General features: G+C 36.0%; 1 protein-coding gene across 1 annotated transcript in view; it reads right to left on the reverse strand.

Annotated features, from left to right (window-relative positions):
• LOC109093804 (tumor suppressor candidate 3-like) overlaps positions 1 to 14724 on the reverse strand; it is a 73679-nt gene that overhangs the window by 28572 nt on the left and 30383 nt on the right. The window contains exons 4-6 of the mRNA XM_042720015.1: positions 12107 to 12247; positions 9017 to 9157; positions 8247 to 8336 (exon numbers count right to left, since the gene is read on the reverse strand). Coding sequence (XP_042575949.1) covers positions 8247 to 8336; positions 9017 to 9157; positions 12107 to 12247 — 372 coding nt within the window. The remainder of the gene's footprint in view (positions 1 to 8246; positions 8337 to 9016; positions 9158 to 12106; positions 12248 to 14724) is intronic.

The following is a 14724-nucleotide window of genomic DNA, read 5'->3' on the forward strand; positions in this document are numbered from 1 at the left end:
TGAACACAAAAGAAGGCATTTTGATGAATGTGGGTAACCAAATAGCTTTTAATCCTCACTGACTTCCATAGTATAATTTTCTTACTATGCAAGTCAATCGAGACCAGCAACTGTTTGGTTACCCTCATTCTTTAAAATATCTTCTGTTGTGTTCAACAACTTAAGGGTGAGACAGAATTTTCATTTTTGGGTGAACTATGCTTTTAAATATTACTAAACCCAGAATATTCATTTAAATGCATCCTTACTACAGTATTTGCATCCAGTACCAAAAACCTAGCATACATGTTTTACACATCATTACAATGCCTCAAAATAACAGCTATAATTAGACCACCTATCAGCCACACCATGCCACTGGTTTCTGGGTAGAAACGGATGAATGTCAAAAAAATAAAATAAAAAAAACAAACTGTCCAGCTGCGAGAGGTCACAGTAGCAGACAGTCTGGAGTCTTTTGGACTGGATCTGACTGACAGCTCGAGCTGATACCAATGGAGAATTATCAATGAGACGCAAAAAACAACACTGGCTTTCAAAGACCGAGGCTGCTTATTTGAAAAAATAAAAAAAATAATTACTACAAGTGTTTTATGGTTATTTACGTGCACCATTCATTAGTTGTCCTAAATAAAATGGGAAAAGTTAACCCTTAAAAACTTCTTCAGCCAGAAGGTCCTGCTGGCAAAATGGAAGACTGGCATCAACGTGATTAATTTGCAGTTAATTTCCTTTCCTTCTCCTGTTTGTTATTTTCCTTTTGGCTTTCTTTATTATTCTTCTCTGCAGGTCTCTTGTTTCAGCTGTAATTAAAGCTCCCATTTGCTATACAGATGCATTTTTATTGCTACATTCCCTCTGCATCAGCAAGTACAGGGTAAAAAAAAAAAACACCAGTCGCCAGGATGAGATCTTGAAAAATCTCTGCCTCAAGTGCAACATTTATTTAATGCTTCAGTTCACAGTTCAATTCGGTTAATAAAGACTCCCCAGTAAAGTTTTATCCAAGCTAAAAGCCAAAATATTTGCGGAGATGTAATAAAAGTGACAACATGCTGGAAGGGAAGGGCAGATGATTTACCTCTTGCTGGTGGTAGATACAGAGAAGCTGCAAGAGTTCATTAAGGAATTGTGGGAAATGAAATGAAAATGGTGAACTGAAGCAAGGTAAATGCAGGCAGAGGAACCAGCATCTTCAGGTGACTTTGACAGGGAACATCCAATATATGTGATCAAGTCCTCAAAGAAAGTTTGAGGACAAACTTTTTAAGCTAATAGCACAAAAAGAAGAGTTCAGGCCCAACACAAGAGCATTAGTCTTTTTCCGCTCCAGTAATCTGATTGGTCAAGCAGTTTATATCACTCAACCTGTCTGTGTTAACATTACAAAACCAGTGTTTGTGAGCAGTGAGGAGTGACTTTCTAATTTACAATGGAGAAATAATGTTTTTAAAGTTAAAAGTCTCACTAATGACTCACTTAATAATCATTGCGATTCATTTAAATGGAAATAATGCAGGTACTTTGGAGTAATACGTTGCAAAACCTGTTTTTAATTTGATTGAAAGTATATTTGTTTTAACTGCTATCAGTTTTTAACATTCAAAGCATCTCGTAACAAATAACTTTTAAAAAATATTTTTTAATATGTCCATGCAGTCAAAAAAAGTGGAAGAAATAAATGCCTTTATAGCAAGGTATAAAATCCAAGAAAATTTTGAGAACAGTTCAGCTCTTTTAGCCTAGAGCGTTCATCCTGAGTATCAACACAGCAAGGTGTTTGTGCATGTGTGTGTGTGAACTGTCCTAAGGTGCGAAACCACAAGTAGATGCCTATCTTCACTTCACATTGCCTCGCCATTTCGTCAGTAAGCAGTCAGATGCTTTCATTATAAAAACAACCTTCTACTCTCCAAATGGGTTTTGCTCTGGGCTGCAGGATGAAGCTGGAGAAAATGTGGAAATGGCACTTTCAGAGTCTGACAAGAGAAATATAATTTCATGCAAATGTAGCGTTTAGTTTAGAAAATCAGGGTAATGCCCCCCATCCCCCCACCCCAACCACTGTCTCTCGCACAACCTCTTTCCACTTTTTTTAATTTCACACTTCAATGCACAGCTATAAACGATGACCAAAAATCTATCTCACCAACATGCTATAGCTTTGTGTACGGCTGAGGCCTTTTAAGAAAAAAAATGATATTTTTCTCAGTGATAACAACCAATTGCACGTACGCTTGTAGGCCATGTCGCACACAATATGAGGATACACACAACAAGAGAAATATCATATAATTTCTTTTTGACATAGGCCACTGAACTCCAATGACCCCGAACAAGAAAAATAAAAGCAATCTATTCAATAAGTGCTAAATTACACAATTAAATATAACAAAGCTTATTTATAGACATATAATGGTCAAAAGTTTGGAATAGTTTTTTTTTATTTAATGTTTTTGAAAGAAGCATCCTATGACCACCAAGCCTACATTTTTTGATTGAAAATGTAATTTATTTCTGTGATAAAGCGGAATTTTCAATAGCCATTAAAATTCTTAAGAAATCATGCTAATATTCTGATTTGGTGCTAAATTTTATCAATTACTATTGTTGCTCAATGGTTGATAATGGTTCTTACAATCATCAACGTTTTTGTGCTTAATATTCTCTGTGAGCCTGCTCATTAGCTTTTGGATTTTTTGGTGCATAAAAAATGAGTTGACACTGTACCCTCACGCTAATATAGAAGTGTCCCATTCAGGTCCCGTTTGAGGATTAGAGGATGACGGATCAAGAAATCTTCCTGTTGTGAGCTATAGATGTTCAGTGCCTGGAGTCTGGGATTCATGGCATTGTTAGCAGTATGTTTATGTCTCTGGATCAATGTTCAGGCCTGAATTTTTCATAAAGGCTGTCTTCAGGCCACATTCTCAGGCTAAGAGGATTCAGAACCAGAATCATAAAACAATAACAGAATAAGAGAATCAACAATCCTCCCTCATCATCTCTTCACCAGCACATCCTCCAAATAAATGAACCATCACTTATCATCCAATCCTGTACAACAAATGAGACACAAGATTTTTCACAATTTATAGTACATTAGCCTCTGTGGCTCAGGCTTAATTGTCATTCAGAGATGCTTTTCTGCTCGTTTGTTTTCTGCCTTTCTGATTCCTGTCTTTTTCCTAAAGACTGTGAGCATTTTATACTCTGAGAAGTCAGGCATTTCGGGAGATTTCTTTCCTTGCTATTTACAGAAGTTTATCTCATTTCCGGGACTAAGTGAAGAATCATGAATGTATTTATATCTCTAAATCACATGAACGAGTAAGAATAATAGACTGGGATGCTTGAGTCTGACTGGCAACACGTGATACTCTGCAGTCAACCATGATTGTATAATGATCTACAAACTGTCCAACTTTTGCCCAACTTTGTGCTCTCTGCTGACATAATACAACCAATTGAAATTGATAGTTCATGTTTCTTGCTTTTTGTTCAGGTTTGTTTTATGAGACATTCGGACTGTACATCTATTACTTTTAGTTAATTTCAAGTACCAAATCATTGTGGCTTTCATACAGATATGTTTCTTCACTCATTTTATTGCAACATATCTGCTGGTTCTGCACTTTATCTTAATGTTGTAACTATGAGCTCCAGAGGACCTCAAGTACACTTCATAAAGCACTTGTAGGTCCAGATGGAGGCTAAAGCTGCATTGGATTCCCAGAAACATCATGTTGAAAAAGGGCAGTAAAACAGATGGTCTGTGGCCTCTAATTTCACAGGAACAATTTCTAAATGTTAAACTCTCACCCTGGGTATTGTTGTATGTTGTGTATATCACTAAATGTTATATTTTTATATCTAAAAGATTAAATGTAAACATACCACATACTTTTATGTATATTTTATGTTTGTTTGTTTGTTTATTTATAATTGTATAAATTATATTACAGATGTTAGTAAGGTTTTTCTTTTGTTTTTCAAAGTCTCTTATGTTAACATATTTAATTCAAAATAAGCAAAAACGGTATTAGTGTGACATATTTTTACATTTTAAAATAATATTGAAAAAATAAAAATTAAATTTACTCCTGTGATGGTAAAACAAAATTTCAGTTTCATTACTCCAGTCTTCAGTGTCACTTAATCCTTCAGATATAATTCTAATATGCTGATTTACTGCCCAAGAAACATTTATTATTATTATCAAAGTTGAAAACAGTTATGCTGCTTATATTATATATATAATTTTAGAGTTCTTTAATGAATGAAAAAAGTTTAAGAGAACAGCATTTATTTGAAATGGAAATGTAATTTATTAATGTAAAAGTATTTACTGCCACTTTTGATCATTTCAATACATCAGTGTTCCTCAAATCTTGCCTTGGAGGGCCAGTGCCCAGCAGAATGTATCCAACCCTAACCAAACACACCTGAGCAAGATCCTCAAGGTCTTTAGGATCCTCAGAAAATTACACGTAAGAGAGTTTCATCAGTCTCTCCAGGAACGGATTTGAGGAACCCTGCAATAAATCCTTGTTAAATAAAAGTCTTTAAAAAAATAATAAAAGTCCCCTTAATGTTATTCGAGTCTGAGAAAATACTAAAATGAATGACTACGACAAGATAAAATATTAACCAAATTTTAAGGACAATTTTTATTAAAAAAGACAACTTGAAAAAACTAAACAAAAAAACAGCTTAAATAACTTTAATAACTGTAACACTACCTAATATGGCATTATTCTGAAAGTCCTACATATTTTTGCTCTATTAGGAAGTAGAAATTGTATTTTTGTATGCAATTTTAATTGTCGATTAAGACTAGGCTTTGGACGGAAATGTCAGTGAAGGTCTCAAGTCAGTGAGAGTATAATTTTATAATAGCACTAATGGTTTCTTTTGTATAGCACAGGTTAGATGTTACCACCCTACTTCACTGACTTTATTTTTTCCATGCCATCGACACTTTACTTTTTCACCTCTGCCTCAGAAGGCTATTAGAGGAAGAAAGGCAGCTTCAACTTCCTGTGTGGAGCTTAATGAAGGATGGTGATGAAGCAGTACTGGGAAGGATTATGCACTGAAAGAAGCTGATCTCCTTATTTATGTTTTTGTAATTAAAAGGCCATAATAATTTCAGATTTATTGTGTTATTAACTGGAGGGATCACTTACAAGACAATAAGAGGGGGATGCAGAACAGCAGGTGAGTGCAGCTGCTGCGGATTGTTGAATATATATATATATATATATATATATATATATATATATATATATATATATATATATATATATATATATATATATATATATATATAGATTGTACATATTAACAACAAGCCTTGGCATTGCTAACAAAGTCTGATAACTTCTGCTATGAGCGCATTATCCTGGTAACAGTAATACATTATATTATGCTAATAAAGTGATAATGTAATGTAATATAATATAATATAATATGTAACGTAACGTAACATAATTACCCATGTGATATCACTACGAGGCCTAAAACTACGAGTGTGATATTGGGTTTATTCAACCTTTCGACGGCACAAGTGTGTAAATAAGAAACAACCACACACACACACAAAAAAAAAAAAACTTTTTGTTTGCAGAACTACTTCCTTCCGCCAAAGATTTAAACCCCAAGTTGACAGTTTAACAGCTGAGCTCAAGCCTCCGATACTAATTCGAAAACGTCACTTTAGAACTACTGTAGTATCAAAGGAATGCTTAGTTGCTTCATTAAAAGCTTTCTGTATTACTGCATTAAAAGCTCATTGTATTATGTAGAGGAGAGCATTATGAGAGAGAGAGATGGACTGAGCGAGTGTGATTACCTGCATCTGATACGGCATTCATTCTTCAGCTCAATCTCATATTCACAATAAAACATTAGTTTGAATGTCTGCTGAGGAAAGTGATATCTTTGTCATAGTACCCTTGCAAATGTTAAGGGACTTCTTATGATGAAAAATAAAGGCAGCGCTCTTATACACTCACCTGCGAATTTATTATGGACACCTGTTCAATTGCTTGGTAACACAAATTGCTAATCAGCCAATCACATGGCAGCAACACAATGCATTTAAGCATCTAGATGTGGTGAAGACGACTTGATGAAGTTCAAACCGACCATCAGAATGGGGAAGAAAGGAAATTTAAATGACTTTGAATGTGGAATGGTTGTTGGTGCCAGACGGGCTGGTCTGAGTATTTAAAAAAATGCTGGGATTTTCATGCACAACCATCTCTAGGGTTTACAGAGAATGGTCCGAAAACAGAAAATATCTAGTGAGCGGCAGTTGTGTGGACGGAAATGTCTTGTTGATGTCAGAGGTCAGAGAATAGGCAGACTGGTTAAAGATGATAGAAAGGCAACAGTAACTCAAATAACCACTCGTTACAAGGTATGCAGAATATCATCTCTGAATGCACAACACATCAAACCCTGAAGCAGATGGGCTACAGCAGCAGAAGACCACACTGGGTGCCGCTCCTCTCAGCTAAGAACAGGAAACGGAGGCTACAATTCGCCCAGGTTCACCAAAATTGGACAGTAGAAAATTGGAAAAACATTGCCTGGTCTAAAGAGTCTCGATTTCTGCTGCGACATTAAGATGGTAAGGTCAGAATTTGGCATAAAGAACATGAAAGCATGGATGCATCCTGCCTTGTCTCAACGGTCCAGGCTGGTGGTGGTGGTGTAATGGTTTGGGGGATATTTTATTGGCACACTTTTTGCCCCTTAGTACCAATTGAGCATCGTTTAAATGCCACAGCCTACCTGAGTATTGTTGCTGACTATGTCCATCCCTTTATGACTACAGTGTTACAATCTTCTGGTGGCTACTTCCAGCAGGATAATGCACCATGTCACAAAGCTCAAATCATCTCAGACTGGTTTCTTGAACATGAAAATGAGTTCACTTTACTCAAATGGCATCCTCAAGCCACCAGATCTCAATCCAATAGAGCACCTTTGGGATGTGGTGGAACGGGAGATTTGCATCATGGATGTGCAGCTGACAAATCTGCCGCAACTGCGTGATGCTATCATGTAAATATGGACCAAAATCTCTGAGGAATGTTTCCAACACCTTGTTGAATCTATGCCATGCAGAATTAAGGCAGTTATGAAGGCAAAAGGGGGTCCATGGTCATGTATACAGCATTAAATTTAAATAAAATATAAAGTTATTAGGCTTTGCCCTCTAAACTATTTGCGCTGAAACAAATAATATATTAATGAGACCAAAGACTGCCCAATTATATCTGATGTTTAACCATCACAGGGATGTCAGAGCCAGCAGCAAATTCCAGAAGATCTGGCCTAGGTAAGGCTGCTCTTGGTGGGTTCACTGAACGGCCACTGATGCCCTGGAGCTCACATCTCCAAAACGGTCACAGAAAATTTTCAAATAGATGTTATCTTTATTAACATACCACATATTTGAAGTCTATGCAAGTACATTCTCGCCTAAAAAAAAAAAAAACACATTCCTAGACACAACAACAGTAAGGTTTATAAAATTTTAGAGGATTTGGTCAACCGCCATGACACTCACTGTGAGAAATGCTGCAAGCGGAGTGATACAACTGGTGAAATGCTTCCCGTGGTGATACTGGGTGAATATCTCATGGCTGGAAAGACCTCTCAGCCATTCAGATTCAAGTACCAGAAAGAACTGTTGTATAAATAAATAATTTTTTTCCCATTTCATAGATTTTTTTTTCTTTTTTGTCTTTTATTCCTAGAAAGAGTGAGTGTTGAGCCATGAAGGGATGAGAATAGACTCAAGCAAAGGATGGTTAGATTGGAAAATGTCACAAGCTGGATTCAAATTCGGGTCCTCTGCGCAGAAATACTCATGCATGTGCTCTACCCTCCAGGTCACTTCTCTGACATGCAACTCACATTTTTTCATAGTTCTGTTGGGCTCCATCCCACTGTTTTGGTGCCAGTTCTATTTACACCAAGTGCAATATTTTTTATTTATGAATGTAGACTACAACCTTTGTAGGAATTAATATTCCACAGGATTCACTGCCCAAGAATTGACTGGATAGGTCATACACCATGCAGAAGTTTGTTTTTCAGTTAGCAAAACTTCATATGATGGATAGCCATTTAATGAATAGACACAAAGAAAATCAAACAAGTCAGGAAAGGTTTAGATGAGTGGTGCGGCACATACAGAGCTCTGAGACAAGAAGGTGGGAAGCACTTACCACCTGACCGTTTTGAGGGTTCTTGTGGGCATATGGAGGACCACGAATATGATTCCACATCTGACCTGAGGTCATGGCAAACACAACACACTGTGCAAAAGAAAAAAGAGAAAGAGATAGTGAGTATATTAGTTGAGAGATATGGTGATACAATGAGAATGACAAACAGACAGAGTGAACAATAAAGATTGATTACATTCTTATAACCTGCAAAAAACTTTCCTCAAACTGCCCTTATAATCAGTATGGTGGATAACAAACTTTATCCATCAGAGAAGTAAAGGTCAGCCACCTTCAGACTTTGGGGAATAAATATTGAAAGCCCAGGTTCTACAATTTACAGACAACACAACACTTTAAATCACACTTTAATGCAAGACACAGCACATAATTTTGGCCTCAGGTGGTAAGAAGCACATTGACTCTATGCCTTTAGCTTGTTTAGTCCCCTTGAGCTTCTTCTGTTTTTATTGCATCAACTTGGATTTAGATTCAATAAATTGCCCTATTTTATGGCTTAAAACTCTATTAATAATTTGAATCTAGGTTTACTCCACGGTCAGCTGGTTTTACTTTATTAAAGGACCTTATAAAGCAATAGCAAAAGTGTTGAAGTAGTTGAATTAGTTGAACAGTTCTAGGGCCAGAGAGAGTTGACCTCTGTACTGCTGCCAAGATTTGCATTGTTATTTGATCTGGCTAATTTTCAACTCAAAGCATGGCTCCAGCAGTTTAATTTGAATTAGGGCTAAATAATGAACATTAGGCACCAGTGCGGCCATGGCCCAGCCAGTCTTGTTGTAGATGAACTCCAAGTTGTTTCTGCGCAGATAGAGGAGCCCACCGACCAGAGACACCAGCAGAGCTAGAGCGATCGTACCAGAGTAGTTGGGTGGCCGGAACACCCGAATCTGGACAAAGGAGGAAAAAAAGAAAAAGTTTTTAGCTTTTGACCTTACACTTGAGGGTGTACTCACAGCAGGCTATCTGAACCATTCCCGAGCGCATATGGAGCATGGAACAGCTACTATTTTGTGCGCGCTACTGCGCTACTCATCATTACGACCGGAATCATCTCCTATTACTACTACTACAGTACACTTTCAATTAATTAAATTAAATCAAGTATATTTAGGTTTACAACAGGTCTAGTTCTCACCTTATTGAGGAACAGGAATTGTAGTTTGCGAGTAAATCTGCAAATTCTTTCATTAAAGTGAAAATCGCTACACAGCATAAATTATAAATTTATTAGGCAGTCTATTATTAAAAGTGGTTTTCTCCTTGTTATCTCGTACATGACATAAGCGTGCTCCGACCCGGAATGTTTAGTGCAAGTGTGAGTGCAGGCCAGTAGGGGAGTCAGGAGCGGGAATAATCGCACACAGGCTCGGTTCAAGGCAACTGTTCCTAGTGTGAGTACAATGTCTAACAATGCCTCGAACAATGAATACAACAGTAAGGTGAAAGCAACAAAATCTACAAATAACAACATAATTTTCCAGACACTGGTACATGCACGTTTATAAAAAATAGGTGACTGTAAAAAAGGAAGAAGACAGTATTCTGACAATTTTAACCAGTTATGTCTCATCAAGACCGACTAGAAAAATAATGAAGAAATATCTATGAACCTCAGTCCACTCTCAAAATAAATAAGACATATATTTGTTAAAACCCTGCAATCTCAAGGGAAACATTTTACACAACAGGTTAAGTCGAAAACAATGACTGTGTCCGAAACATGGAAAATGATGCCAAAATGTCAATTTTTAAATTGCTTCAATCACTTGAATTTGTCCTAGATTGAAAGATATGTTATGGTCTGAATATCTGACTTTCAATGAATCCTTTCCAGAGGAGGTGAAGTCACTGACTGTCTGAGCAGTGAGGCAATTGCTTTAGGTTTCAGACAGTGTCATTGTCTACTGAATGCATTCATTCCAGCAAAGGTTGACTGTCCCTCCCTTCCCTTTTACACTCTTTTCTTCGCCTTAGGCCAAAAGTAGACCCAGAGGGCTAGTAAGTCTAAGACGCATTGGATGCCCAGGATTTTCTATTTATGAGTGGTGTGATGCAAGACCCAGAGGGTTGTAAACATGATTAGTGCCTGTCGTTCAAGGCCTTAATGTTTCCTTTGAAAACGTGTACTACAGCCTCTGCTGCTGTGTCCAAATCAGATCAGATCAATAGGATAAAAATGGCCCACTTCATCTACAATTCTGTCTACTGCAGGGGGTGAATGAGCAATGCTCCAATGTGCACGGACTGGCCGACAAAGACTAATAAGCTAATTCGGCTAATGTTATGTTAATTACAAAAATAAATAAATAAATAAATCATAAAAAAATACATTAGATAATAAATTTGGATGTATACATTATACTTGTATTCACTCTTACTTTTAGAAATGAATTCAGAGGAATAAGGCATGCATGTCATAGTAAAAAAAGCTCAGTTTTTTTTCCTTTAACCAGGATAAATGAACAACATTCACAAAGCAAAGGGTTCTGTGCCTTTACAGAAATGTGAATTGGAGATGAATCAAAGATTCATGGAGGAAAGAGTGTTACTGACATATGACCTGTTCTGTAATCTACACAGCGCCTCTTAATCAGAGTGATCCATCGGAGGAAAATCTGACATAACTCAGCCCTTTCCCTAAAGGTGATGTATACCTTAAGTGACTTATTCAAAAGTATTAAAACTGAAATCAAAATCTTAATAAGGCAGCTGAATTAGTTGCCAGTTCTGTAAATGCATTAAGGTGCCATAGATATTTTTTCAATGAGAGTTTCTCTGGAGGGAAAATCTATGTTAAAATGATGGGGAAATCCATTTCCTGTAGACCCCATATCTGGGTCTGCTTTTGCATTAAAAGCAACACTCGGTTCGTGAAACCCTCACTTTTGCACTTTTTTAATTAATTTTTTTTTTTATAAAGAAATAGACTGACATATAGCTTGATAGAACAAGCAAGTAGGCAGAAGTTTCAGATGAACAAAACAAAGCAAGGATTACAAAACACTGTAATCGTTGAAAGCACAGAAGAAATCCTTTATTAAAATTCATTCAGTGTTTATATTTGTCTTGAGGGATGTCAGACACATAATTATACTTTCAAGCTTTTTGGCATTTTGGCATCAACTACGCAAACAGCTTTATCTAAATATTTCTTCAGTGTCTTGAGGTAATAAAGAGGTTACATTTTCAAGATGCATGTCAAAAAGTGTACTGAGATTAATCTCGCATTACGTTTGTTCCTAAAAGCTGCTTCTCAAACGTTCACTAAGCAGAATAATAAATAACAATAATTTTCATAAAATAGCTTTTCAGGCATCAGGCAAAAGATACAATTATAAAGCTCACAAATAAATGTGTCTTTCAACAGCAGTAATTTTACATGTCAAAATGCTTAAATGGAAACTTTTTCTTGAAAGATGTCTCTTATGCTCACATAGGCTACATTTATTTGATCCAAAATACAGTAAAAAAGTTATTTTAAATTGTAATATTTCAATTTTATTATTTTAAAATAAAATGAATAATTCCAAAAATAAAGTTATAGTATATATATATATATATATATATATATATATATATATGCACAAGAAACATTACTTATTATTATCAAATGTTGAAAACCTAAATATTTCTGTGGAAATCATTTTATTTTTTTCAGGGTACTTTGATGAAGGGAAAGTTCAACATTTATTCAAAATAGAAATCTGTAACACTGTAAATGTATTTACTGTCAGTTTTGAACAAATGAATGTGTCTTTGTTGAACAAAGGTATAAAAATGTACTGACCCCAAAGAAGTGAAGCAATAATAGTGTTGCATAACTTCAACAGAAGTACCTGCACATCAGTACGGTCTGCGATCCACTTGGCCAGTTGCTCAGAGGCAAAGCCAATCCGCTGCAGGTCAAAGGTGTCTGCTCTCTTTGGCTTCCCTTTGGCCGGGAAATGCATGAAGGTGGGTGCAGAGTTCATGTTCAGTTGAAAAGAGAAAGGAAAGGCAGAACATATGAGAAAGAAAATAAGCAGAAAGCATACGAGAGGAAGAGAGGGGAGGGGAATGATGAACAGAAGACAAACAAGAACACAAAAACATTAATATCTGCTAATAAATCAATAAAGCAGCAGGAACAGTGTGATGTGTATTACAGAGATTTCTTTTAATAAGGAGACAGGAGCAATTGAAGAGCCTCCAGAGGGAGGTAAATTACCCACCACAAGAATGAATGTCTGAGGGGCCAGAGAAAGAGACCAACAGGAAGAAATAATGAAATGATAGAGTTAAAAGCAGACAGTTGAAATTGCTTTTTTTGACCTCATGCTGTTCCAACTAGGGATGTGCACAAATACTATAATACTAAGAAACAACAACAATCAATCACAAAAAAAAAACCTCACCCCAAACTCAATTATCTGATAGAGCGCCTTAATCTTTTGATGATATCTTGCAGTCCAAAGCATTAGCAATTTACATCAATAATATTTAAGCGATGTTCACTACGGAAAGGATTACACAGTCCTTCCACAAGGATTTCACAATTCTATGACTGCAGAATCGAACGCAGATTCAAGCAAGCTCCGCATTTATTGTGCCAATTTTTTTCTATTTCTGCAATTTTTTCAGCAGAAGTCATTAACCTGAGAAGAGGTAAAGATATATCAGCAAATAAAAATCCACAATTTAGAGACCAAACAAATGAATCAATACATGTTCAACCGTTCTGCCGCTGTATTGCAGTAATTTCCATTTGCGCATCCTTGTGCGAGGGGGACTAGAATCACAATATCACTAAATATGTACAAAAATATTTACAGGTAAATAATTGTACTTCTACTGTGACTAACACAAATTACCTAAGTACATTATGATTATTGGGTTTTCACTGCAAAACAATCATGAAAAAGTCCTGCGAAATGCTATGGTAGGACTGATTACAGGGCATTCATCCAGGATGTGGAACATAAAGGAATAGAGTTTTTGTGACATTTTAGATGCATTTTTTATTTTTTTTTACTTTGCTTTTCTGTAAATAACTGTTTTAACTTGACACACAGCCTAAAAATAACAACACGTATGGAGTGATATATTGAAAGGTTTGAATGTACAAAATGACACTCGCAGAAAAAAGGCACAAAAGGTACTAATATGCCATTTAGGTTTAAATAAGGTACAATGTACCTTATAGCTTTGGTATGTTAGGCTACCACCCCAGTGACAGCTTTGTAACTTTTTTTCTGAGAGCACAGTTCCAATACTGTATATTCTTTCTTCTGTGAAAAAACAAAAATGTTAGCCATCTTTCTGGGCTATAACATGAACGAGTGGATGGTATACTTCCAAGCTCCAAAAAGAGCAATTAATAATAAAAAAGCATAAATATATTATTAACATGATCCATGATTACTTTGTCTTGTGTGGCCATCTTAAAATAAAACCTAAAAAGGTGTCCAACACACACACACACACACACACACACACACACACACACAACAAACATATATAAGAAGTCATAATAGCCTAATATCTTCTTTTATGTTTCACAGAGGAAAGAAACAATATGGGGTCAAAATTACATGATTTTTCTTTTACACTTTAGGGTGATCCTAAATCTAGCTAAGTGATATTCCTGTAATTGCATATAATTTCAAACACGGGGAGCAATCATGTAATCGCTGGTGATGAAACAGTCTCTAAAAACACTGGGGAACATTATTAACCAGCACCTCTAACACACATCTGTTTATTAGCATACTAATGGACTGACTAATATTGCTGTCCCCATGCTCCGGATGAAAAGACATCAAATCAACATTAACCCACATGTCCTCCAAGAAATGGGTTTGGTGCGGGTGAAGAGAAGTCATTTGAGTTTTCCAGGATGTTTAGGCTGCAGCATGCACGCTAGATTTTAGCAAAGCAAATTATTTTGGACCTCACAACGAAAAATGATATGGTAAAATGATATGACTTTACCCTCCAAGGCTGAATAAAACCCAATAACAAAATAAATCACATTTAAAATAAAAAAAAAAAAAAAATATACAAGTTAATTAATGAATCCTAAATTATTTTAATTAAAAAAAATGATTTTAAACTGCCAAAATGAGTTTCCTCTATGTTTGATTATCAGCAAGAGCATCAAGCATTTCACTACACAAATTTGCAACTCATAGTTTAGTTTTGTAGTTTTTGTATGCATGAAGCAAAATAAATTATGCATATGCTTGTTTACACAGTTTTGGAAGTGTATATGCATATGAAGGGAACTGAATGAACTAAGGCCTGGAACACACTAGATGATTTTCAAATCTTAGCTGATCGCAGACACATTTTTAGCCTTATAATCCGCTGAATGCGCACACTAGATGATTTGACCAGACCATGAGACCACACACTTGTTGATTGTAGGAACAATTTCACAGTGACACAAGATCTCATGGAGACTTGCAAGATCAAA

Source organism: Cyprinus carpio, chromosome A1 (genome assembly GCF_018340385.1).
Source record: "Cyprinus carpio isolate SPL01 chromosome A1, ASM1834038v1, whole genome shotgun sequence".
NCBI lineage: Eukaryota > Metazoa > Chordata > Actinopteri > Cypriniformes > Cyprinidae > Cyprinus > Cyprinus carpio.